The sequence below is a fragment of the Amphiprion ocellaris genome, chromosome 11 (assembly GCF_022539595.1).
Source record: "Amphiprion ocellaris isolate individual 3 ecotype Okinawa chromosome 11, ASM2253959v1, whole genome shotgun sequence".
Taxonomy (NCBI): Eukaryota; Metazoa; Chordata; class Actinopteri; family Pomacentridae; genus Amphiprion; species Amphiprion ocellaris.
In genome coordinates, this window is record NC_072776.1 from 2,232,797 (window position 1) to 2,260,218 (window position 27,422).

The following is a 27,422-nucleotide window of genomic DNA, read 5'->3' on the forward strand; positions in this document are numbered from 1 at the left end:
ACCCTTTGGTACAGTTTCATTAATCAAGACAGAGGTCGTTTTTTTTCAAAATAAGTTACCTCCCACCTGTCGAAATGCACAAAATAAACATATTGATCAACATAATTGTATTAAAGCGTGCTCCATACATGGCATGTTTTGTGTAAAAATAAAATAACCTGTAAACTATAATTTTGTTCTGCATATTTTTGAACAGTCTGGATGTTGATAAATTCACATAACTGAACTGTTTACTGGAAATTAACTACAATTTAATAATATTTCTGGTTTAAATATTTAACTGTTATTAAACTTGAAATAAATCAAAGCAGCCCTGCTGTACATCGCCTCATTAGCAACTCTTTAATATTAAGCATGAGTGCCCCACCTTGTGAAAGTTTAAGAAACTGCAATGAATTACACTGAAAACAACAGATTGAACTCAAAAACGAGTGAACTCAGTGTAAACAACAGCACAGATTTCAACTCATGGGCAGAACGTTGCTCAGAAATATCAGTTTACATCTATCAGAACCCTGCTGTCGTCTGCTCACCTGTTCATCTCCATGGTGATCATAGCTGCGCGGTTGTGCTCCAACGTCATGGACCCATTTTTATGCCGTAAACTACTGTGTCTCAATTTGCAGCCAGCAAATGCAGTCCAGGAAACCTTTTCCAGGGGAATAAAACAGTGTTAGTCCCGCAAGTAACCCTGAAATACCATTTTACCACCATAACAAGTGGTGATGGGGTAAGACAGTAAGCAGAGACATTGCTGTGTACCTGTCTTTCTAACTTTCCACAGTCTGGTGAAAGACATGTCATGGGGATTCTGAGTGGGTTTTCCATCTAAAATTCATACAGCGGTTAGTTACCATGCTTGTACAAAATGTGTTACAGGCAACATCCAAAAGCTTATGAACTCTAATGTAGAAGTGCAGCAACAGCAAGAGCAAATAAGCAAAGCTTATTGATCTGCAGTTCACTCTACTGTGAGTATGTGTCTCTATGTAGCAAGAATATCTTTGCAGCTGTTAGTTAAACTTGTATTAAAGCAGCGTACATAAGCTGGAATCCACACACATTTCCAATGTATTCATTTGTAGCAACAAACAAATACATTGGTTTGTTGATAAGTAAACAGATTGATAATGAATGGGCAACTATTCCAGAAACAGGTACAACTTCTGAGTAAATTTTCAGGTAAAAATCACCATCATCTAGTTTCAACTTCTCCTCTTTGGAAAATGACAAATCGAACTTTTGACCAAAACAAAACATGTAATTTTAGGACATGAGCTTGGACACTATGCGTTCTTAACAAGCGTTATTTCCGGTTATCAGACATTTTATAGACTAAGCCAAGAGTGTCAAACATGAGGCCTGTGGGCCAAAAGCGGTCCTCCAGAGGGTCTAATCCGGCCCTCAAAGTGTAAAAATTACAGAGAAGACATTAACTGCAGATTGTAAATTAGTAAAACTATGAATTTAAAATAATTACTAGACTATGACAAGTTGTTTTCATCATTAAGTAAAATACTAGATTGTTCATTGTTCTTTTGTCATTTTGTGTCTCATTTCTGTAATATTTTGTCTTGTTTTTGTTGTTTTTTGTCTGACTTTTGTGGTTTGTCTCATGTTTTTGTAGTTTTGTTTTTCATTTTTGTCGTTTTGTGTTTCCTTTTTATCTCACTTGTGTTTTTTGTCTTCTTTTTGTCATTTTGTGTTTTGCTTTTTTCGATGTTTTTGTCGTTTTGTGTTTTTTTGTCTTGCTTGTGTTGTTAGTCTACTTTTTTCTTGTTCTGTTTCTCGCTTTGTCATTTTTGGTCTTATTTGTGTCATTTGTGGATTTTCTTGTCTTGTTTTTGTCGTTTGTCTCACTTTTTGTTGTTTTGTGTCTCGTTTTTGTCATTTTGCCTCTGATTTTTGTAATATTTTGTCTTGTTTTTGGTGTTTTTTGTTTTCTGTTTTTGTCTGACTTTTGTCATTTTGATCATAAAATAAAATACCATAAAATTCTGTTCCAGATACCTGTGACTAAATGTTTGGTTCCTTTGTAGATCTAATGTGGAAATGATAAACTGATGCATAATATTGCTGAAATTGAACTTATTTTTCTTCAGAAATTTCAGGTTGTTCATGATGTTTTGCTAAAAGATAATTCCTTACATGTGAACATTTTCAGAATGTACTTTTTTGCACTAAAACAAAGGAAAATTTTGGAGTTGTGGTTATTTATAGGTTATTATGCTGTGATTTTACTGGTCCGACCCACTGGAGATCAAATTGGGCTGAATGTGGAACCTGAACTAAGATGAGTTTGACACCCCTGTACTAAACAATTAACTAGTTAAAAATCTAAAGATATAGTGGTGATGAAAGTAGCTTTGATCATTCAAAAATATACTGCTAACACCTGCTTATGTTAAAGCAGTCAAATGCCCTGGCCTTACTGCAGATGGTGTGGTTACTGAACATCAGAATTCAGCGATTATAACAGCAAGCCTGAGCGACAGAAAACCCATTAAAGAATCCCAGCTTACAAGTGATGATAGCAGCCATGAAGCAAGCATCATTCCAGCATCATAGCCAAGAGGAAATGCAACTCACGCAGCACATTAAAAGCTCAGAAGACAACGTTCATGTCATGAAAACTGGATAGTTCAGAAACACAGTGAACATGTACCAGGTTATCTTTGTCAACAGTAAAAGGAATAGTTAAGGCTCTTCGTCGCTCCATCATGGTCCACGATTTGGTAAGGCACAGCGAGAACACTGCAAGAAACACACACACAGAGACATGAAGACAGTAAGCGCCAGGGTAGGGGGCTAATGCTAAAAACACGTCAACAATCATGACAAAAAGGACATGCAGTAATATACAAGCTAAAATCTTTATGAAAACATGAGCATAAAAAAACTGGGTGGTCACTTGAAGGCTTCATTTGTATTCCTAAATACAAGAAAATACTTGTTGAATTATTGCCATTCACTTTGCTTTTAGCTTTAATTAGTTTCAGTGTTTTATTCTGTCTTATGTCGTGTTTATTTTAGATGTTCTCTCTGGTTTTATTTGACTTTTAGCTGCCTGGTTCTTTGGTGTGATGTCGTCTCTCTCCTTTTTTTGACTTTTAATTTTAACCCTCAGTCTTGTTCTTTAAATTTCAAACTGACTAGTTCCCTTTTTTGAATTGCATGCTAATCTAACAAATTAATTTCATTTATTGTGATTTTTACTATTTATTTCTAACTGACTGCTCTGATTTGTCTCCTATAGCTTGTCTGATTGTCTCTGTGTTTGCATGTTTTAACTGTCAAAATGAACGCTGCTCTTAAGGCTGCTATATACGTAAATAAAGTTATTGCCTGGTACTTTTACTTGATCAGCAGTGTTTTGCTATCAGCACCCTTTATGATGACTACTGTTGACGTGTCACAGTGAGACAGCGGTAAGATAGTGAGGTTACAGCGCTCTGCTTCCACTCCCTGCAGGCAAAGCAGACATGTCAACTGTTTTTTTTTTTTTTTTTGGCCAGCAGCTTTTACAGCCCCAAGATATGGCCGCAAATCCAGGCGAGACATCGACAGCTGACAGATTGTGTATACAGCAGACGCGCATCACATAAATCATGCAATCAAATAAAAACAAGTGTGATTTATTAGGCGACATGACGGGAGTTTCATTTGGCTTTAACTTTTCGGCATGTGGAAAGCATCCGTATATGCAAATGAAGCCTGGTAATGGTAGGTTTACTTCAGCACGCAAGCTGCTAAAAGTCAGATGTTCAGAAGCATTTAACAATAATGATCGACTGATTTCCTGTAGAAAGAGTGAAAATGAGTGATTAAAATGTTCACTAAAGTATTGCTGAACTCATATCTGCAAGGACTTAACATTTTATGAGCACCAATGTGATATGTGAAGGTGGAGAGACACAAAAAGAAGTGATTTTATTGTAGAGTTTGTCCAGTTCTGGTTGGATATTAAAAAGTATAAAGATGCTTTAGTAAAATAATTCATTCCTCCTATAGTTTTATGGCTTCTTTTCACACGTATTTATTTCTCAAGAAAAAATACGCTGCAAATTCTGTTGTATTATTGGATTACTTTTCCTGATATTTGAGGTTTTTGCTGTGATATTGAAAGATTTAGTCAAGTATCACATCAATGTTAGAATTTTTGATATTGTGACAACATTAATAACAGAAAAAGACGAAGGAGACGCCACCTGTGCTCTGGTTCGCAGCTGTAACATGGCAAATAACACTGTAAATAGCTTTATTACTTAATGATATATCTTTATTTTCGTATCATGCACACAAGCGTGCCAAGACACCAATATACTAACATTGCAGCAACACATCCAGAACACACATTATTCTGCTGCTCAGTGCTCAAACTAAATATGTTGTCTTCTATCCCAGGCCTGGAAAAGAAATTCTGCCATGAAAAAGGTTCCTCTTCTAAAACACAATTCTTCTTTTTCATGGTCATCCAACCAAAAGAAATCAAAATAAACAGAGGACATCTTCCTGAAAAGTACCTCTCTGATATCTCCCTATACAGGACAGTAAAACATCAAATGAACCTCATTATAAATTACACAGAAAACAAAGTCTGTCCTTCTCTGGAGCAGCATTAAACCTCCCAGTCTCTAAAGCTGATAGTTCCTGAACTATAGCTTAAATTATACGGTATAAGTTTCTACACTGTATCTGTCCTTTAAAAGACAATAATTTTTGGTTTACACCAAATATCAATAGCCCATTTTTCTCTAAACCTAAGAAACATATTACTCCTCATCTCCTAAACATCACAGAATAACCTATTATGAAAAATAAATGATGAGATGTTTAAATGAAATAAAGATTTTTGCTCATTAGCCCAGGGATGATTGGAGAAGCCCCAATTAAATAGATTTTTTGAGATTCTTTGATTAGACATTTTCACAAGTCTAGGTGAAGCATTTGACATTCATGTCTGATGTTTGGAGGTTTGGATTTCATTATAGCGCCGATTTCCTACATTTACATTTAATTTGACTTGTCTTACTTGTTTTTTTTCAGGGTTTCTGCAGATATCAACCAGTCAAATTTAATGCTTTTCAAATGCCATTTCAATGCTGTACTGTAAAAAATTTAATGCCACAACCGTGAACTCAAAAAATTACACTCGTTTGTTTTTTGTAAAAGATAATTTTTAAATGAAAACTGTCCCTACATTTCACTATTTCTGAATCCGGAAACCACCTCTGACCACCCACAGGCTGTAGTCATTCTCTGAATTCCACGTTTTTTAGCCATTTTTGCTGGAATTTGTGTTTCCCTATTTCCCAGCCTGCCAGCCACTTTAACCCTCATGTTGTCCTATTTACAGGCACCAAAAAATATTGTTTCCTTGTCTGAAAAAAATCCAAAAATTCTGAAAAATATTCCCCAAATTTCTGAAAATGTGCAAAACCTTCAGGAAGAAAATTCTAATAATTCCTTAAAAGTTTTATTTAAAAAAAAATAATCCCCCAAATTTGGCAAGAAAATTCTTGTAAATATTGTCAAAAAATGAGTAAAAATCTTCCAAAAAAACCTAAAAATATCTGAAGTGATTACATATATCAGTAAAACTTCTAATATTTTCTTTAAGAACATTCGCAAAAAAATCAACCAAAATCCAGTGAATTTTGCTGGATTTTGGTTGATTTTTATGTGAATGTTCTTCAGAAACATTTTTAACATTTCTTGTTTTCCACCAAAAAATGTTCAAAGATTTCCCCAAAATGTTGATAATGTGGACATCAGAAGTTTCACTATGAAAATATTTTTTTCTTCACATTGTCCAAGCTTTAAAACGGGTCAATTTTGAAACGCAAGACAAAACGAGGGTTAAAAACATGCAGTTTTTGGCAACTATCACAATGCTTCGGCATGTTTACGCAGATGCACATATCTGATGAATCAAAGTCTATAATTATACTTTTATTGTCAAATATTCTCTTGAAAACTGCAGAAAGAATTTTTAATGCCACTGAGAATCAAATTTGATGATTTTTAATGCCATTTAAGGACTTAATTTTCGCAAAATCAATTTAAAGACTATTGTTGCGTTTTATTGCCCTGCAGAAACACTGCTTTTAAACCTTCTTTAAAATTTCTCTTTGCTAGTTTGTCAGTTTATTGTTTTGCACCGAAACACCGCGTGTGTAAAAATGTATTTAGCGATTAAAAAAAAAAAAACGGATCTCCCATTTTGCATCAACCTTTGGGAAATCAGAGCAGGTGAAAAAACTATTTTAAATGCATGTAAATGTAAAACTAGCAACTAAGCAGAAATGAGCCATTATATCAATAGAGCAGCAACACTTGCTAAATATTCCTTTTGTCAGTGAAGCTGTTGCACAGATCGTACGTACCGCAATATATTCAAAACAAACCTTCATAGTATAGTTGTGCAGTCATGCAAGGACCACTAGTTTGATTTTAAGTTTGGTTTTTTTTTGTCTGAACATAAGAGAAAGTGAAAAAAAATCTGATTAGCTATCGCTAGCCGACAGAGCTAGCTCCGTTTGCGCCCAATACATGATGCTAGCTGCGTGTAGTGAAGCTAAAGCTCACCTCAGGCCAGGCCTCCCGGGAAATTTACACGCAGGATCTGTAAAATGCAGACGGCTAATTTCCCACGAACGTATCCAGCAGCAGCTTGCAAGCACAGAAGGCACACATTTTCCTCTGTCCGACTCAACGAGCGCTGCAATATTCCTTAGCAACATCCGCTGAACGGCGGAAGTGCGTCTAAGAAAAATAACCCGAGAACACGACGAGGTCACTGTTTGTTCCGCGCAGATGCTACTCCTCTTTGTGCAGAAAATACAGTGGTTGAAAAAAGTTTTGCACAATCTCAAATGTTTTCATAAAATATTTGTGGAAAAATCTTTCTTTTTGTGTTTCAAAAGGTGTGGCTGCATTAGATTGACACAAACAAATATTTTTTCATGTATTGTTTACAAGAAAAACTAACCAAACTAAATTCTTGACATGGGAGATGACCAAGGAGGACACCATTGTTGAAAACAAATCATAAAAAGCCAGACTGGAATTTGCCAAACTGCATGTTGACAAGCCATACAGCTTCTGGGAGAATGTCCTATGGACAGACGAGACAAAACTGGAACTTTTTGGCACATCAGCTCTGTGTTCACAGATGCAAAAATGAAGCATATGAAGAAAAGAACACTGTCCCTACTGTGGAACATGGAGGAGGTTCTTTTATGTTCTGGGGCTGCTTTGCTGCATCTGGTACAGAGTGTCTGGAATCTGTGCAGGTACAATGAAATCTCATGACTATCAAGGTATTCTAGAGAGAAATGTGCTGCCCAGTGTCAGAAAGCTTGGTCTCAGTCGCAGGTCATGGGTCTTGCAACAGGATAATGATCCAAAACACACAGCTAAAAACAGCCAAGAATGGCTAAGAGGAAAACATTGGACTATTCTGAAGTGGCCTCTATGAGCCCTGATCTAAATCCTATTGAACATCTGTGGAAGGAGCTGAAACATGGCGTCTGGAGAAGGAACCTTCAAACCTGAGACAACTGGAGCAGTCTGCTGATGAGGAGTGGACCAGAATACCTGCTGAGAGGTGCAGAAGTCTCACTGACAGTTACACAAATGGTTTGATTGCAGTGATTGCCTCAAAAGGTTGTGCAACAAAATATTAAGTTAAGGGTACCATCATTTTTGTCCAGGCCTGTTTCATGAGTTTATTTTTTTAAATAATTCTGTTAAACCATGGTTCAAAAGCAACTTCTGATTTTCATTGGTTAATTTTCATAGAATTTTTATTTATTATTACTTTTGTCAGATTCAAATTATTTCTGTGACCATTGTGGGTTTTTCTTCCATTAACCGAGGGGTACCAACAATTTTGTCCACGTGTGTAAATTATACAATAGACATTTTCTGTTATTGGTTTTTCTTTTGTGCTTACACAATCCATCTTTTCATTTTGCCTCTTCAATCGCTATTCTTTCAGTTTTTAATATTTTGCCAACTTTAATTTTCATAGTGAACCTTTTGGCTATTATTAATTTTTCACTGCAGTATTTTGTAGTTAGTACTGTTACACTTAAATACTGCAATTGCCATGGACGATGTTTTGTTATATTTGACGTCATGCTTCTTACATGCTGTGAAATCAAAAACTGAAAAATAAAGCTACAATAATAAAAAAAAATTCATTTGCTTATAACTTAGAAGTATACAAACTATAGCAATGTTCATGGAAAATTGAATGAAATCATCATTAATGCTGCTAATTTTACCTAACAGACCATAAAATAAGGTCTATTAGTTGGAAGACCTTCTAAAAATACACGAAGTTTGGCTTGTATATATTGTAAATAAAGCTGCTGTAACAATGTAAATTTCCCCTGGAGTGGGGAGAAATAAAGAACTTTATCTTATCTTATCTTATCTTAATAAGCCTCATGCAAGTAAATAAATATCACTCCAACAGTATTTTCTTAAAATTTATTGATGTACCGACAGAAACATCAGACCTGCTCAGCCCCTGGAGAGAGGTTGGTGAGCGGACCTTCAAATGCTGCAGCACATAAATTCAGGCCTTTCTCACAGAATACATGTTGACTAAATCACACACACTTAATGGCATAGATGTCTTCACTAGATTTTTACATATAAAAGCAAGGCCCTGTAGCATTTTGCGTGGCAGCTCACCAGCAAAATCAAATGCAGAAGATTCACTACTTATTGTTATTAGTTGCACCTTTTTTTGCTGCGGTGGTGGGAAGTCAAAATGTCCGCTGTGAAAAAGGCCAACATGTGAGTCACCCTGAGCTGGACATTGGATACTGGGAACAACACAGACACAGTAACGTAAATAATGACTTCATATTACATAACTTAGTTTAGATATTTTTGTATTGACACCATTATGCTGTCCTGTGCTGCAAAAATGCACATAAAACAAATTAAATTGTGCCACCGAGTTGACCACAGTCCCAGTGTCCAGCCTGATCTTTAACGTCAGGAGCCACATTTCTGCACGGCTGTCTCCGAGGACGTCCCCGAGCCTGCTGCTCCACCAGCACCTTCATCAGGTCCTGAGTTTAGTGCAGCAGGTAGGCCGTTTCCACTAGACTTGCCACCCGCCCTCATGTCAGCTGAGTAGAAAAGAGAAATGCATGGGGGTCGGTGACATGTACACTATAATGATCTTACGTGGACACTCCGTCTTTACCTCTAATACCTCTAATCTTATAAACATGCTTCATGACATAATGCTTAGCTAAAGCGGGACCACTGACATCAGAGCAGGTCAATGTACTAAAAGTGTTAGATGCTTGTTGAATACATATATATAATATCACAAAATCATGATTTTTGGAAAGTACAGACTCACTAAAATGTTAAATAGTAATAAGGGCACAGTTCTGTCAACATTTAACAAAAGTCTGACATTCTCCGAAGACTAACCAGGAAGCAGACTGTCCTGCAAAAGGTAAGATAGCTGCTAATTTAAGAGAATTCCACAGTTCTAATAACGCTCTACTATTTCCCTTTAGGTGTTCCTTGTCCAAGTTGCAGTAGCTGCTGTTGTTACTGTCCTACCTATTGCACTACATGGTGTGATGATGGGCTTTTCCAGCTGCTCTCCCTCAGCAATGGAAGCCCGGATCCTCCTCACCACATAGATGGTAGCTGCAATGTAAAAATAGACGTACTGTAAATAGGGTTTGAAAGGCTATAATAAGGACTGTATGGGTTAATTGTGCCTCAGCAGCTTTGATTTCACATGTATATGATAAGAAAGTTGTGATTTGAACTACAGATAGCTTGACTACTTGAAAAACAGAACCAGGGAATTAGATTATTATGAATAATTTCTCTTCACATTTAGTTGTTTAACCCTCGTGTCGTCCTATGGGTCAAAACTGACTCGGTTTAAAGTTTGAAAATGTGAGAAAAAAATATATTTTCACAGTGAAACTTCTGATGTCCACAGTTTCAAAATTTTGGGGAAATCTTTGAACATTTTTTGGTAGAGAAAAAGAAATATTAAAAATATTTCTTAAGAACATGGTTGATTTTTATGTGAATGTTCTTAAGAGAATATTAGAAGTTTTACTGATATATATGTAATCACTAGATATTTTTAGGATTTTTTTTTGAAGATTTTTACCCATTTTTAAAAAAATATTTACAAGAATTTTCTTGCCAAATTTGGGGGATTTAAAAAAATAACTTTTAAGGTAAACTGTTATGGAATTCGTGGAATTTCCTTCCTGAAGGTTTTGCAAATTTTCAGAAATTTGTGGAATTTTGTTGCTGAATTTTTGGATTTTTTTCAGACAAGGAAACAATCTTTTTTGGTGCCCGTAAATGAGGACAACAGGAGGGTTAACTAAAAAGTAACTAAAAAAGTCAACTCAGAAGTTAACAGGATATAAATATAAACATCTAAATACACTTTAAGTAAATTTAAAGTACTCGCAATGCAGGACAGCTTCACAATTAACATATATTACATAGCTGAATTACAATTATTGGTTAAAGGTAGAGCTAATTTTAACCACTGTATAATGCAGGTTAGCATGAGTGAAAATAAATATACAGTAGTAATACGAAGAAGCTGAGAAGACTCAAGCTTGTATTACTACACAGCAGTACTATATAACTGCGTATTATTACTGTACAGCCGCAGATATACATATATTATCGCGTTACATAAATAAACAAGACTTCCTTATAGCTAGCTATTTAGCTATGTAGCTAGCTAGCACACGGAAACAAACGTAACCACCAGAAAGGGTGGAACCACGAACTGTTTTAATAGACAACAAAACGATAAAACGATTCCTACCTTTAATTAGCAGTCAGACCATTATTCGCTTCTGTTTCCTTCCCTATTCGAGGCAAAATTGTCCGCAGCAGTAAACACACCGCTGAGCTTCCTGGCTTCCTCCAATATTAATACCCCAGCGGTTACAAAAGCACCACAGCCAATTACATATCTCAGATGGCGCAGGGGGCGGGGCTTAGAAGGCACATTTGCACTCTGATAGGCTGCGCTGTTACGCAAGTTAAGATGAGTACGTAACCGGGTGAATATTTACAGACAAAAGAGGATTGAGATGATCCGCGAACTAGATAGAATCTGTAGAGATGACTTCACTGCAGATTACAAAACTTACCTAATCCAGAACAATTTACACAATATGAAAATTAACCATTTTTTTTGTTTTACTGGCTTTCGATTTTCAAATTTATTATTCTTTACATACCTGCAGAGAATTATTTATTATGCTATTTAGTAGTAAAACCATAGGAAATACAGATTTTTAACTCTTGTCGGCAAATTATGGACTTCAGGCATGTTAGAAAATAGTGTATAAATTAAAAGATTTTTTTAAAAATGACTCATAAACACTAGATTATGAAAGCAATGTGTTGTAATTCATTTACTGAATCTGTATTCTTATACACTGGCTCAAATTTCTTCAGTATTTGGAATCAAATAACAAAATCCTTTCCAGAATCTCTAAGAATTGAGTTAGTTGACAGTAGCTTTCTAGGAAATTATTGGAATATTTTGTGACCTTACAGCACAATCCACTTATATGGGAAATGAAAGAATGTCAAAATATATTTTTTTCAAAAAGTCTCATATTAAAACGTTGTTAACCTCACAGGAAACCGAGCTATCTATCATTTTCCTGTGGAATTTATTCAGTTCCATAAATTAAAATACTGCCAATAAGTTTTAATTTTTTAAAAATCTGAGTACAGGAAGAAAGCCTTGCTCATTTTTATGTTAACCCTCGTGTTGTCCTCCAGGTCAAAATTGATCTGCTTTAAAGTTTGAAAATGTGGGGGAAAAAAAAAAAAAAATTTCACAGAGAAACCTCTGATGTCCACATTTTCAACATCTTTGGGAAATCTTTGAACATTTTTTGGTGGAAAAAAGAAATGTTGAAAATGTTTCTCAAGAACATTCACAAAAAAATCTACCAAAATCCAGCAAAATTTGCTGGATTTTGGTTGATTTTTTCTGTGAATGTTCTTAAGAAAATATTGGAAGTTTTACTGATATATATGTAATCACTTTAGATATTTTTAGGATTTGTTTGGAAGATTTTTACTCATTTTTTGAAAATATTTCCAAGAATTTTCTTGCCAAGTTTGGGGGATTTTTTTAAAATAAAATTTTTAAGGGAAACTTTTCTGGAATTATTGGAGTTTTCTTCCTGAAAGTTTTGCAAATTTTCAGAAATGTGGGGAATTTTTTTGCTGAATTTTTGGATTTTTTTCAGACAAAGAAACAATATTTTTTGGTGCCTGTAAATGAGGACAACAGGAGGGTTAACCAACTTGTGTGTGGTACGCTAGAATAAAAACAAATCAGTGCGATCCATTTAATAATTTATTGTCAGGCATTTATTGTAATTTACAGAGCTTCATTTATCATTCACCGATCCTAAACAACCAACATTATGATCAAGTATTTATGTAATCCATTACTCATTTGGAATAGAAGCACGCTTTAACGTACTTCGATACGTCTTTTCACAATAACAGGACAGCAGTTTCTCATACGGTTGCATTTGTATATTCAATATATACACATAGATTTCATTTAACTTAAAATATTTTCACACACCAAGACAAGCACGACAACTTCACACAGAAACCAGACAGTTCTCATTCTTTCATATCATTACAATGTTTTTTTTACAATAAAAAATATAACTGCAATCACCAAGGGAAACAAATAAAACACAGTTAGCGAGGATTTAAAGGTGTAGGGAATGATGTGAGCTGTGAGGCTGAAGGGACGAAGTCTAGGTTTGTTTAATGTTTACACCAGCAAAGGATGATGTTGGTAGACAAACTGAAGGGCCACAACTGTGATGTTTTTTTTGTGTCTGTTGTAAACAAAGAGTTAAGGGAATTACCTCCCATCCTCCCCTCAAACCGTCACAGTTTCTTCACTAAACAGGAACCTCACACTAACACAAACATTTACTAGAGGGCTCTAAGGGGGCAGCAGGAGTGTTGAGGCCTTACTCCAGCCTGATCTTCTGATTGGTCATCCTGTAGATGATGCTGTCGTATCCTGGGTCCATGTTCCACAGGTTGTAAGCGATGGCGATGACGGCGAGGGCCAGGGCGATCATGAGCCACAGCACGATGTTGAAGACCACAGCGTAGTGGAAGTTGTACTTGTAGGCCAGGTTGTAAGGGCTGCCCGGGTTACTCTGGAACAAAATCACATCAGGCACAATTAGAAAGTGTGCCGGTGAAATTATTCTGTCAAATTTAAGTAGCTATATGCACACGTTTACCAGTTTATTAGACACACCTAGTAATTTGTATTCAAATTTCCCACAGAGAGGGCCAACGTGCTGTTTAGTGCAGGTGTATTCAACTAAAATTCAAGGAGGTCCAGTCAGAGAAAATGTATTAAAGCAAAGGTCCAGAACATCACAATGTCGAACTTGAATTAGTGTGATATATGTTGATGTAACCCAGTAGTTTTATTAGTGTCTGCATGTAATCAATAACGGACCGTCAAATCAAATAAATTCAGTTCGGTTCAAAAGCATTCTGATAACATTTATTAATAAATGACTTTTGACAGAACTGCACATCTTAATATAAAGTGCAGAACTTGAAAAATAATGACTGAACAACCTGAACCAACTTATATACATCTTTAACTATACCTAAATCTCAAAAAGAAAAAAAAAAACAGTTGAGCACTTTTACAAGTTTTCCTGTTTCAAATCACTGCTCTTACATGCCCTGCTGCTTAATGGGAGAACTGAGCTGCCAGGATTCTGAATCGTGGTCTGAATGGTCAGGATCGAGTTCAGACACATCTGGAGCTCATTGGTGAGTCTGGAACCATATTTAGTTTGGATTATATTCATAGTTGAGAAGCTGGCTTACAGCTGTATGATCAGATATTCCCCCCAGTGGCTGTGTTCAAGTTCTTTCATTTATTTCATGATCCAGAGAGGACACACATACAGAAGTGGAGTCACAGCTGTGCGACAGATCTTTTTAGCAGAAGACACTTTGAGATGTCGTAGCAGGAAAAGCACAAATGATTAAAAAATTAAAAACAGTAAAAGTATCCCTCAAAGCCCTGATAGTGAGACAGTATGTACAATAACAGGATCCTGGAACCATTTCATATTTAAAGGCAACATTTACGCCTGGGCGTTTCTTGCTAGGACATGCCAAAATGTCTACTGTGACAAGAGTTTACAGCTATTTTTATGTCATTGTTATGTTCTTGCATTGTGATGTTAAGCAGCAATCATGATGAGGAAATGAAGATTTGCGGTTGGAGGTGAATTTGTTACCAATAGAGATAAAGGAGGCTTTCTTTAACTTACTTAATCTTGTCTTGTAGGAAGAAAAAGATAATCAGCCTAAACAACCAATCTCAGTTGGATGTGTAGCTGTGATGTATAGTCTAACTTGTATGCTTTCACACCAGTGATCTGTGGCTGTCCATCCTTATATCCATCCCATTTGTGTCGAATGTGATATCGCTCAATTAATTGATTCGTTTTGGTCATCACCAAACACATCTTTGGTCAAAACTTAAAAGATTATATGCTGTTGATGATGAGATTTCAACAACAGAATGACAGGTTACATCTAAAACTTCAAGGTCAACTTCTGTTTGACACAACAGAATTAAAAAATATATATTTTCAGTGGCATTATTCAACACCATAAATCAGGGACAGGACAGGTGGATGTAAACTGCAACTTCACTAGCTGCTGGAGGGACACAATGTGGTTAATCTCTGAGCGTAGGCCAACAAGCTACTCCCACATCAGTTTCTTTCCTCTCCTGTCTGACAGTTAGTCCAACCTGCTGTTTGGTTACCTGCCCTCATGCTCCCATTACCTTCATAACCTTAACAGTCTCCTCCATCTGACCACGGTTGAATTGCCAACATTTCGTCAACTGCATGTCTTGCCCCATAGATACCACACCCACATTAAATCGTCTAGTTAAAAACAACTGCCTCAACAGCAGTGATTTATGGGTTAGTGACCTACTGAGAACTGTCTGAGCTCAGAGCTGCCAGCTGACCTGACTGATGAACTCATTTGCTCCATCCCAGACTGCTTACAGACCACATTTTGTCCTTGAATCATGTCTTGCAAATTGATATGATATACTGATCACAAAATATTCACATTCCCAACTTATTTCTGCATGTAAGTGAGACTGAAATACAGGAATAAATTCAGTGTATTTTCTGGCATATACCAAGACATCTACCGAGCACACATGGAATCACAAGAGAAACATAAAGCTGAATGAAGTATGTCGTGATGTTTAACTGGTTTGTGTAAAATTGATGTGTTTCTGTCATGTAGTTTACCCTCAACTACAAAGGTGTGACGGACAAAACATTTAGAAATCTTTCACTGAAGTCTTTTTGTTGGCACTAAACAGTAAACATTTAAATCTCAGACTTACAATCTGTTTGGATTCCAAGATGGAACGAGACTTCCTGGTCAAAGGAGCTTCAAAGGTCTTCACCGTAACAACCTCCACCACTGCATTGTTGCCATAGAGACTGTACACATCCTCCCCGAACTACAATGCAAAATACATGATTGACTTAAATCTGCTTAAAATGAATGGCCGGCAATTTGCGTTATTTTTCAGATCTCCTTCTCACCTTCTTAAGGACAGAAGCTAGGATGGCCGTGGCGTCACGGTACTGAGGAGAGTCTTGGCCATAAACCCGGCTCAGCTCCTCCAGGCCAGAGAGCTCCAATGAATAAAGGTCAGGGGAGTGGTCCTTCGCCAAATGTCTGTGTCTCTGCAGCTACAGGAGGGCAGGAAAACATCCGATTCAAACCTGACAGACTATCCTCTTTATAAGGTTTCAGCAGTTCCGGATGACTTACCAGAGCTGTGATGTCATGCAGGACTTGGACCTCAGACAGGAAAAGCAAATCAGCCTAAAAAAGCAAAACAATACAGTTAACAATGATAGATCTTTCTTTGTAACAACAATGTATGGAAGTTTGTCAGGAGTGAAGATGAGTCTTAATTTGACTCAACATGAGACAGAAAATAGTCAGTTAAAGCTGCTGCTGTTAGAAACTAACCTCTGCATTTCTACTGAGAGAGTTAAGAGGCAGAGAAGTCAGCACAGAGCCGTCCTGGGACAGACGTGCACGGATCTGCTGCAAGGTCACTGGCAAGTCCTCAAATACAGCATTGGCCTTACCAAGCATGTAAAGCCGCTGTGAAAGATAACAGAGGGGTTAGAAAAGTAACAAATTGGTGCTTTTTTAACAGTGATAAGGTCAGAATTGCTTGCTAACCCTCCAAAAATGTAATTACCTCCTCACTGGGGGCCAGCTGAAGCACTACAGGTGTGTCCTCAGCAAACAAAGAGTGTACAGTCTCTGCAACACTATCCAGGGTGAAGGGAACGGGCTGCAGGAAAGAAGACAAATGAAGCCAGCACATTCAAATCACACTGCAATCTTCACTTCTATTTACACCGAGGCATACATCTGATGTGCAAAAATGGCCCGACTCACATTCTCCAAGGGGTAGGAGGCCACACTCTGAGGCAGAGTCAGGCCATCGACTCCCCTCACCACCACCAGGACGTTAGCACGAGGTCTCTGAAACAACGGACCAGCCTGGAGGCCTGGCCAGGACAGATCCTTGGCAAATAAACACACATAATGAATAAGAAGAGAGCACAATCATAACCTTAAGCTACTCATATAAAAACAAAACACAATTAAAAGTGTGACGCATTATTTGAAATGACAAAGCACCTCTTGAACAGAGAAGCCCATAGTTAAAGCCACTAGGTCAGGGATCTTCTCCCCAGATACAGGCCAGTCGCCTTTCTGGAAGGACACAAAGTCTGGAGCCTGCAGAACAGTCAGGCCGTCTCCATGGACACCTGTGGAAAAATGAGAGAACTGTCAATCCAAGGACACTGTGGACAAGCAGAAGACAGATGTAAAATTTTTACCAAGAAAAACATGTTCTCAATCTGACAGACTTGCAACGAGCTTCTCAGTTTGCAGCTTTTAAATGTTGACACTGCTTAGCAAAATGTGTCCTATTTTTGTAGCTCGACACGCTACAATTCATGCTGTGTTTAAAATCACGACCAACCTGCTGCCTTGTGCACTCTCTGTGACTTTGTTTTGCTTCCTCAGTTTCTCTGTGTAAAATTCATCCACTATTGTGCAATCAAAACTTTCCATAAGCGGTATGAAAAATGAAGTGTCAAGACACTAGGTGTGTAATGCTTTGACTCATATGTGTAAAAATAGCAGTTAGGTGATGGTGCACTGAAATTTGAATAGAAACTTATATACTAACCTTTAATGTTAATGTTAATAACCTGCCTGTTTTGTCTTTTTTTGTTGTTTCTGTTGTTGTATGTAAGCTGCCGAATACAGCGTGTCCCAAAAAATTTCACATCATTTCGCAGGCCAATAATTTTGGCAATTCTTGTTGAAATAACCTCAAATTTTCACAAAATGTATAGAAACAGATCAAGATTTTATATTTAATGTTTTATTTTTGTTCTGTTTTCAGGTTGAGCCATGCCGTCCACTCCCGAAGAGAAGTCATATTGCGTCTTGGAATATGTTCGCACACAGTCACCCAAGACTGTGCAGCATGACGTGTGCCGTGTCACAGGCGGTGCACATATTGAACACTTGTGAAATCGGTCCCATAATAAACTTATGATGTTCAACACCTAAACTGTTCAATTTCATTGACCTAGACTTTGTAGTTTTCAAGATAATTGCTTTTAAAATGATGTCATTTTTTTGGGACAACCTGTATTTCGAATTTCCCTCGAAATAAATGAAGCATCTATCTATCTATGTATGTATCGAAAGTAAATGTAGGAAATCAAGACTTTTTTTGTTGTTTTTTTAGAGTGGAAAATCACCTACAAATTATTGTATCATCACAAGTTTCCCATAGTTACTGAAAAGTTATTAACACGACACTGAAGTGCCTGTAAAAAGTCCATTCTCTGCAGCTGTAGGATGAAAAGAGAACCCATTTCTATCACAGTGATGCTATAGTTAATTCTCACTGATGTGCTAAATGTGCTTTCCAGTTGGTAAAGAAGCCAAAGGAAGGATCCAAAGGAAGGAGGCATGAACTCGTGACAGGGAGCTGAATGTAAAAGAGGAACTACCGGTGAAGAGCCTGTCACATGACTGTACAGCCTTCTGGGAATGAGTAACCAGCTACTAGGAAGCAAATAAATGCACATAGCTTTGAATTTTAAGTGATATTTGTTCACCTTCCCATTGTGAAAATGTCACATATCCCTCTCACTGTTAGCTTTGCGTTCGCTAATGTGTTGTTAGCAACAAGCTAGCAGTATAATTTCCAGCTGTTGTGGGTAGCCAAACACGACGGGATACCCAAAATACTACTATTACAGACAGATAATATCCTCATTCATATTAATTTAACAGTATGAGACGTGACACAAGGAAATATCAGGAAGCTAAACGGTCATGCAAACGACGTTGCTGGTTATTTTAACGACCTGTCGTTAGCTAATGCGGCGCATAAATGACGCCTTCACGTTAGAATTAGGAGGCGTAGAAGCGCACCGACAGGTTAATAACGACTGTCTGCTGCTACACTTTTCTTACCGGTTGCAAAAAGGAAGCAGAGGGCAAACGAGACGGAAAAAACAGCCTCCATCCTTCGCCAGTTCGTCAGCGACATCTTTCTCCTTGCTACAGCGGCAGTCAGCTGACTTGACGTCACGGCGCCGCAGGGCATGATGGGACAGTGAGTTCAGGCGCCATCTGCCTCATGTTGAGCAAAACTGTAAAAGCAGCAGCGATTTTGCTGTTTTTTCCTTTCTAATTTTATAGTTTTCTCTTATTTTTGAAAATGTTCAATAAAATCATAAAATAAAATAGTGACTTTGCATGTTAACTTTGTTAAATGACATTTTTAAAAAGTCCTCTGTGACTCTAAAAATATCCATTATGGACAAATCCAGTAATTGAGATGCATGTGTTATTCTGATTAGGCTTGAAAGCTTTAGAAGTCAGACGTAGTGGACGGAGTAGCTATAAACCCAACATTTCAGCGCATAGCATCACTTGGGAGAAAGAAACTTTACTTAGTCACAAGGAAACTGTCCTAATTAACCCTCGTGTCGTCCTGCGGGTCAAAATTGACCCGTTTTAGAGTTTGAAAATGTGGAGAAAAAAAAATGCTTTCACACTGAAACTTCTGATGTCCACATTTTCAACATTTTTGGCAAATTTAGAAAATTTTTTAGTGGAAAAAAGAAATGTTAAAAATGCTTCTTGAGAACGTTCACAAAAAAACCCAAAATCCAGTGAATTCCAATAATTCCTTAAAAGTTTTATTTTTTAAAAAATTCCCAACACCAAAAAAACGGGTCAATTTTGACACGCAGGACGACACGAGAGTTAATCCACAGATAAAAACATTTGTTTATTGTCATAAGTTATTTTCTTTTCTATTAAAGACCGGCACCAGGCAGTAGTCCTCAGATAACCACTAAATTAATGTTTACTTGGTCAAAATCCCATCCATGTTTCCACACTTTCGCTGTTGCATCTCTTTGATTTTATCCTTAAATTGCCTAAATCAAATCCGACTGCAGCGTCAGGTAAGATACGATCTCTCCATTATCTCCACAGACAGATGGCAAACGTCTTCCGGTGTCTGCCACATAACAACCGATTATGTTCTCTTGATTGTAAAATGATTGAAAATTATTCTCCTTCAACGCTATAATATCAAAACAAAGAAAGACAGGAGAGAAAATACCGAGCAGCAAAACAAGAAAACAAACAAGAAACTCTGGGCTTAAATAAGATGACCTGGTAGGATGGTGAAGTACACAAGATTAAATCTATGCATTTGTAACTTTTAAGGTATTTAGAAAGTAAAAAAATAAAACTTGAGGTGGAGACCACACTGTAAAAAAATCCTGTTAAAAAACTAAAAAAAAATTTGTCAAAACTGCAAAACAAATAAATTTAAAGCTGTTTAAAGCTGTATTTCAATCAAATTTAAATACTGCTAAATTGTAGTTTTATGGTTACACATTGTGAAAAAACAATTTATAAAAATACAGATTTTTGATCCACAATATTTACAGTTTCAATCTTTTTTTTGTTAGGTTTTTTTTTACAATCAAATCAATTACAATCAATTAATGCCTTTTTTCTGTGATTTTACTAGATATTACCTGTATTTTAACAAAACAGGGAAAAGTCACCTTTTTCAGTCCTTAATGCATATAATTTTTCATTGAAATGATGGCAAATGTCAGATAAATAATTGAAAAAATAAAGTTTTCTGATTTAAATACAATAGAAAGGGTGTAATTTTGCAGTCAGACATTTTCAAAGAATTAATTTGTAAAAACACAGATTTTTCATGTGGATGTTATTTACAGTTTTTGTAAATTTTTTGTCTGTTTTATTGGTTAGAATGGGAATTCATACCTTCATCTCAATGATTTTCACTCATTTCAATTATTATCTATAATTGCACATAACAGGGAAAGACGGGAAAACACAAAACAGTAAATTGTTTAAAAAGTTACAGTTAAAAATGTGTGAAATACATATATATTTGATGGGACTCAGAAACACCCCCACAATTTAATCAACTGTTCCTTGTATTGTTTCAGATGGATAAGTCCTGATAAGTTCTCAGCTGGTGATTTTACCATAAACTGGGCTGCTTAATATCTGCACCGCACAAAAAACCTACACCTTTTTTTCCTCTTTTCAGTTACATTCTGTCCATTTCTGAACCACAATCGGTGGTTTTTAGAGGCTGATTGAAGCCTTTCTATCTGAATTCCATCCTGCTGCTCGGTGAGGTTGGTCAGGCTGGAGCTCTTGGTGCTGAGTGTGACCCTCCTGCCTTCAGATGTGACTCTCTGCCTTCAGTGTTTGGGCTGAGTGGCGTCTCCGCTGGCAGCAGGTGTTCTCACAGCGGATCCGGAGAGGAAACGATGGCGGAGGCACCAGGCAGAAGATCCGGGAACAGAAACAGGTAGAAGTCAACTCAGAACAAGATAGTTTCCAGATTGTTTGACTTAACAAGATATTTAAGATGCATTGTCTTAAAATAAGTCCCTCCATCTGCTGAAATCTCTCTTGTTAAGTGAATTTATCTTAAATCAAGTGAGATGAGACATTTTGACTAAAAATAAGACAAACAGACTTGGTAAGATTTGGAGTTTTTGCAGTGTAGTCTGAATTCTCCAGCATTCCTCCAGAGGTGTATTTACGGCCTCAGGAGCTAGACTGACCCTCTTTTAAGCTCAAGTGTCCGCTTGTGGATCAGCTAAACCTCCTGAATTTTGCACTTGGCAGCCACACGGATCCCCAGGCCCCCATCCTGCAGATACACAGCAGCTGGGAGTTCAGTTTGGAGCTGTTTTGTGTGTGAGCGACTTTACTACAGTCATCATTTTTCCTGCTAATTCGCTGCATTCCTCAGAGCCTCACAGACTTCTGGCTTCCTCCACAGCAGCCTGTAAATCCAGATCATCAGCGCCTGATTGGACATGTGAGGAAGAGTTGATCCACACACTCAAAGAATACGATTCAGACTGTAGTTTAATCCACTCCTGGGTGCTGCTGTAGTCCTGTAAAAGCCAGCAGGCCAGCCACCAGGACTGGTTTAGGTTTGATTTTGGTCCTGGTTATAGACCTTTTAAAACCATCCAACTCATCATTAGAACCTGAAGGATGGCGGAGAACCATCATCTTCAGGAACTAATGTGGTCTGATGAGTCCAGATTTACCCTGTTCCAGAGTGATGGGGGCATCAGGGTAAGAAGAGAGGAGGATGAAGTGATGCCCTCATCATGTCTAGTGGGGGTTAGGGTTATGAGCTGGGGTTGGTCAGGTTCATCAATGTTATCTTCCCAAAGAATGAAGAAACACCTGAAGATACTGAAGGACCAGGTCTTTCCATCAGTGGAGGTTTTCTTCATGTTCCAAGATGATGATGTCAGGATTCATGGGTTCACATTGTGAATGAGTGGATCAGGGAGCAGGAGATGGATTGTCCTTCACAGAGTCCAGACCTCAGCCCCACTGAGAACCTTTGGGATGTTCTGGAGAAGACTTTGTCTCCCATCATCAGTATAAGATCTTGGTAGAAAATGAATCCAACTCTGGACAGAAACAAATGCTGTGACATTGCAGAAGCTTATCGAACCGATGCCACAGCAGATAAGTGTCCTACTCAAAACTAAAGGCAGTCCAACAAAATATTAGAGTGTGACGTTAGTTTTTAGTTGGGCAGTGTATTTAGCATGTATTCAGCAGCTAAACAGCTAAATGTCTTAAGGATTTGATGATGTTCTTTACTTCTGATGCCAACAAACCCAGTGTCATGAACTCGTCTGTGGTCCTTTTGTTGTTCCTGCGCTGTAGATGTTAGCAGACAGTACTCAAACAGGAGGAAACTGTGCTGCAGGAGACTATTTTGAGCAGTTTTGTGTGTTGGGAGGTCTATTTATGGCAGCAGGATGGAGTAGATAGCACTGACTCCAAACAAACCGGAGTGGTCATTGCTGGGAGGAAACATTTCAGCCAGGCCAACAGCGTTTGTGTTTTTAGTAGTCTGTGAACAGGAATGGTTTTGTGTTTTCATGGCATTTTTTGACAATATGAAGAGTACAGAATGTGGCTGGAGGGTTGGATGATACATTTAGCACCTCTAAAGGGGTTATTATTTCAGCTCATATTGTCATTAACTGGTGCATTTTCCCAAATCAGTTTGTAAATTATCCAATGATGCTGCCTTGATGCAGCCAACAAATAAAAACTCCCTTTAGTCTGACATATTAAATAATTATCAGAGGATTTTGTTTTTATTTTAGTTTTGATGCCAGAACAGTCAGGAAGAAGCTGAAGTATTTGTCTTTGGTCTTAAAACTCAGAGACAGAAGCGTAATGTGAAGCAGCAAACCCATGTCAACAAGTGAATAACCTTTGACTCAGATCTCAGATTCAATTCTAACATTAGGAAAATGATTAAGAATCAATTTTATTATCTAAAAACAACCAGATTGCAGCTGTTTCTCTCTCAAACCAACGCAGTCTTACCTAACTTCATCTTAGTCTGATTACTTTAATTTGCACCATTGCTGCAAGATGAGGACTCATTAATTTACTGATTTAGATCAGCTTTATAGATTACAAAGAGTATTTTGCTTGGTTTATTTGACACATAATGGTGGTAATTTTTCAGCTTTTGGATTGTTGAATTGTACCTTCCAGGCTTATATTTGAATTTTATATAATAATGGTAATGGTAATAAAAATTAATGTGTGTTATTTAAACTCAAATTTTTGTGTTAGTTGAGTTAAAACTAAATTCTACATAAGGTAACAATAAAATTAGCTTGATTACTTCATTTTTAGGTCAAGATTTTAAGTCCCCCTCTACCTACTTTAATTTGTCAGCTTAAACTTGTGCTCATTATTATAGTTATTTGGTACAAAATACTTTAAAATTGTTAAAATGATATGGAAATAATACTTGAAACTTTTTTTAACGAGTAATCAACTTAAAAACTTGTGTTTATGCTACCAAATATTAAATGAGTGGAACTGAACAGCAGCTAATTCACTGAACTCAGTGCAGTTTGTTGGTTGGACATAATTACATTAAAAATTGTCATAACTCAAAAAGACTGATGCAAACTGCTGCTAACTTTTGTTATTGAGCCCAAGCATTGTTCTCAAACCCTCGGATCTTTTTTTCGTGGCTTTTTAATTAAAACAAAAAAGCCAACGAGGGATATTTTGGATATTATTCCCCACGTCTCTGGATCAGGCTATCAGAGAAAGTTAACATTTTTAAAAACAAACTCAGAAAAGATCTTTTTAGTCTGGCTTTTAATTTACTTTTGTCTATATATTTATGCATTTTAGCCAAAATATCTGTTCTTATGCTGCATCTAGTCTTCCCCCACTTCAGTTTAATGTGTTCCATTTCCAGTTTTCTACACTAGAGAGCGCTGCAAACCACCAGCTCTTCAGCACTCAGCTTCAGCACAAGGAGTTAGCAAATGGTTCTCTCATGGCTGCAGCCATAAATTTCACACACCTACAATACTAACATTTTCCAAGAGATGGCAATATAGGATCGTGTTGGCAGTCGCGCCTCCATCGCATTCAGGAGTAATTGGGCATAAAGATCGTATCTGACAGGACACCCATCAAAACTTCAGCTCTCTGAGAGCAAACGGATCCACCGACGACACAACGAGCAGCAGAACACGAGGCTCATCTTGCAGTTTGTATATTTATTTTAAAGCAACTTCTTTTGTAAAATATAAATACAAATTATGAGATATTTTAATTACAAAGTTAAAACAAAAATGAACACACCAAAAAATTACTTTACTGCAGTAGCCTCCCTGTTATGTACAAGCTCTGTGCCTAACGGTCAAATATCAACATTATCTTAAAACTTTATTATACAAACAATTTTGTAGTTTCGCATGTTAAATTACAGACTAAACAGGAAGCGGAAATTTGAACATAAAAAAATTACAACAAAATATAGCCCCTGAGGCTCAAGTGAGCACTAAAGTCTGAGGAGAGGAAGAAAAAAGAAAGGAAAAAAAACAGGACATCATGTGCTTCCTATAAACACAAATACCACATTCAACAGCACAGCCTCAGTACTATTCTGTACAGCTACACACATGCACCATGTGCTGCGCGCTCACACACTCCGTCCAGTCGCTGCAACTCCATAAAAAAAACATCTTTCAGAGAGGAGTTGTGAGCAACATCCTGGAAAAAAAAATCTCTTGATATTTTTATATATATATATATATATATATATATTTATATATTTATTTATTTATTTATACATATATTAATTTATAAAAATAAGACCATTATTAAGTCTATTGATGTATTTGATCCTTGGAGGGAAACGTCTCAGCAGCCCGGTCAGCCAGCAGGTCAGTCCGTCTGTCCAGCGCTGGTCCAGGCTAAGGCAGATCATCACAGCCGCTGCTCGGTTCTGAAGCAAACTGCAGTCGGTGAGGAGTTCGGGGTTCGGCAGCTCAGAGGGGTCAGGAAGAGCCCAGCCTGCCGACGGCCTTGAGTTTGTCCTTCAGTTTGTCCCCCGAATGCTCCCAGCGGTCGTCCAGACACTCCAGCGTGGAGCCCAGCAGGGCGGCCAGCTCGGCGCTGTCCTCCACCAGGTCCAGTAGCTCCTTGCTGTCGGGATGGAAGCCCTCCAGCTCCTCGGGGCAGGAGAAGAGCTGCGACAGGGACGCCTGCCGGTAGAACTCCGCCTCGGCCACCGTCACCACCTCCATGTGGGGGAAGGCCTGGCGGAAGCCACGGGCGGACATCCGCAGCCGGCGGAGCACGTCGGACAGCAGCAGCCAGTTCCTGGGCCTGGAAGGAGGAAGATAATTCAATTCCACTTCATTTATATAGCGCCAGTTACAGTCAAATTGTCTCAAGACGCTTTACAAAACCCATATGAACCCCCAGAGCAGCTCTAAGGTCACAGTGGCAAGGAAAACACCCTTTTAACAGGGATAAACCTGGAGCAGAACCTGGCCTGACCCATCTGCTGCTGGCTGGTGGGTTGAGAGGGACAGAACAGGTAGAGAGGTAGAGGTAGAGGGGGATGGATGGGAGAAGAGGAGGGTGGGGAACAAGGAACATATAACACACAGTTGGATACATGTAGGGCTGCAACTAACGATGAATCGTCTGAGCACGATACATCATCAAAAGCAGAAGGGAGCGCGCAATGCAACAGAAATCACTGTCCGAGCAGAGCGTTGAACACGGACGGACATCCACACTGCATCATAGATATATTACATATTCACGATACGCAGATATCCATGCTGTATCTTGCATATACAATATATGTATATACTATATATGCATCCATTCATCATTAGTTGCAGCCCTAGATACATGCATGATGAACTAGATAATATGTACAAAGTAGAAGCTAACATTGAAACTGATTCATAGTTTCCTGTTATGATGTAAGGCTCTGGCATAAATATACTACATATACAGCTGGTAGTAAAATTCAAACAGCATGTAGATGAGAATATCAAGTATAGTGAGGGTGATGCAGAGTAGACTGGTGGAAATGGGCAGCTGGAAGCAGTGCTCTGGAGGAAGGTCATGATGCAGACCAGGCCAGTTAAAACTGGCAGAATGAGGGCCGACAGGGGCAGGAAAGAAATGAGAAAAAGGTGCTGTGAAGATCAAAGCTCACCCCTGGGAGAGGGACACCTGGATGTTGTAGCACGGCAGCAGAGGGCGGTCGGAGAACTCAAACTCAAAAACCTCCCTCTTATCATCCTCGTCCTCGTCCTCAGGGCCTGGGGGGTCGGCCAGGATGTCGTAGATCCCGCCTTCCTCACTAGACTCTAAAAGAAACAAAACACGTAGCATGTTTTTAGTGAGCATAAAGCTGCCTGTGTCTAAATGAGGGGATGAAGACACTGACGGTGTTTAAAAATAAAGACTCTGTAAGCAGTAAAGAGAACACACAGGCTGCTGATCAGGACTCACCACACACAGCGCTGCCATAGAACTCCCAATAAAGCCCCGGGTCGTCATCCGAGCGGCCCTGAAGGTCAGCAAAATAATCTATGGAGAGGAGAGGAGAGGAGAGGAGAGGAGGCTGTTATTCAAGAGCAGGAGCCCTGGGGACGGTCAGCGAGGCAAATACAATCACCCTTGGAGACTAGAGCAGAAAAATGGATAAAAGAAAAAAACAGAGGAGCAAGAGGAGGAGGGAGTGTCAGGAGAGAAAAGAGAAACAAACAGAGCAAATGTTTAGGGGGGGAGGAAGACGAGGGAGGGAGGGAGGGCTGATGGTCAGGGGCCAGCGGTTGTACCATGGGGGAGGAGAGCAACCGTCTCCACCGGGTTAGAGCTGGCTCGGTTCAGAGCCGGGCCGCAGACGGCTGCCAGGAATCAAACAAGAACCACACACAGCTCCGCTAAATGCGCACACACACATGCACACACACACACACGCACGCACACATGCACACACACATACACACACGCGCATACACACACACACACGCACACACACACGGAGCTGGAAACAAACAAGCACAGGGAGCTGGATAAGCACACACAGCGAGAGCGCGGTGTGTATTCAGCACACGCACAGCAACAACACACACATTCAGAGTGAGAGCTGGGCTTTGTGCCAGCGCTGAGGCGTGGGGCGTCTGGCGTGTGTTTGGAGGGATTAACGGCCTCCAGATGAGTGGGACCAGGTGGAGGGAGGGAGGGCTCGCTATCGCTCATTTTCTCCCCCCACCTCCTCACCCCTCCTCACCCAT

The 27,422-nt window shown here is 38.4% G+C and overlaps 3 protein-coding genes across 7 annotated transcripts in view; all 3 read right to left on the reverse strand.

Annotated features, from left to right (window-relative positions):
• The window catches only part of senp7 (SUMO specific peptidase 7), a 29,211-nt gene extending 22,457 nt beyond the window's left edge, over window positions 1-6,754 (reverse strand). The window contains exons 1-4 of one of the 2 annotated variants that reach the window (XM_055015404.1): window positions 6,589-6,754; window positions 2,666-2,754; window positions 763-828; window positions 534-649 (exon numbers count right to left, since the gene is read on the reverse strand). In XM_055015404.1, coding sequence (XP_054871379.1) covers window positions 534-649; window positions 763-828; window positions 2,666-2,722 — 239 coding nt within the window. In that variant the 5' untranslated portion in view covers window positions 2,723-2,754; window positions 6,589-6,754. The remainder of the gene's footprint in view (window positions 1-533; window positions 650-762; window positions 829-2,665; window positions 2,755-6,588) is intronic. The other variant, XM_055015405.1, reaches the window with a different exon arrangement.
• A 5,645-nt stretch (window positions 6,755-12,399) lies between these two features.
• Window positions 12,400-18,826, reverse strand: atp6ap2 (ATPase H+ transporting accessory protein 2). The gene is made up of 9 exons (XM_023294449.2): window positions 18,694-18,826; window positions 16,828-16,958; window positions 16,582-16,710; window positions 16,379-16,474; window positions 16,141-16,278; window positions 15,937-15,990; window positions 15,705-15,854; window positions 15,500-15,619; window positions 12,400-13,247 (listed from the first exon to the last, which is right to left on the reverse strand). The coding sequence occupies exons 1-9, from the start codon at window positions 18,824-18,826 to the stop codon at window positions 13,053-13,055; spliced, it is 1,146 nt and encodes a 381-aa protein (XP_023150217.1). The 3' UTR covers window positions 12,400-13,052.
• A 5,525-nt stretch (window positions 18,827-24,351) lies between these two features.
• bcor (BCL6 corepressor) overlaps window positions 24,352-27,422 on the reverse strand; it is a 57,101-nt gene continuing 54,030 nt past the window's right edge. For 3 of the 4 annotated variants that reach the window (XM_023294445.3, XM_055014949.1, XM_023294447.3), the window contains 3 exons: window positions 26,635-26,712; window positions 26,336-26,489; window positions 24,352-25,485 (listed from right to left, as the gene is read on the reverse strand). In XM_023294445.3, coding sequence (XP_023150213.1) covers window positions 25,155-25,485; window positions 26,336-26,489; window positions 26,635-26,712 — 563 coding nt within the window. In that variant the 3' untranslated portion in view covers window positions 24,352-25,154. Of the gene's footprint in view, window positions 25,486-26,331; window positions 26,490-26,634; window positions 26,713-27,422 lie in introns of those variants that run through there. The other variant, XM_055014950.1, reaches the window with a different exon arrangement.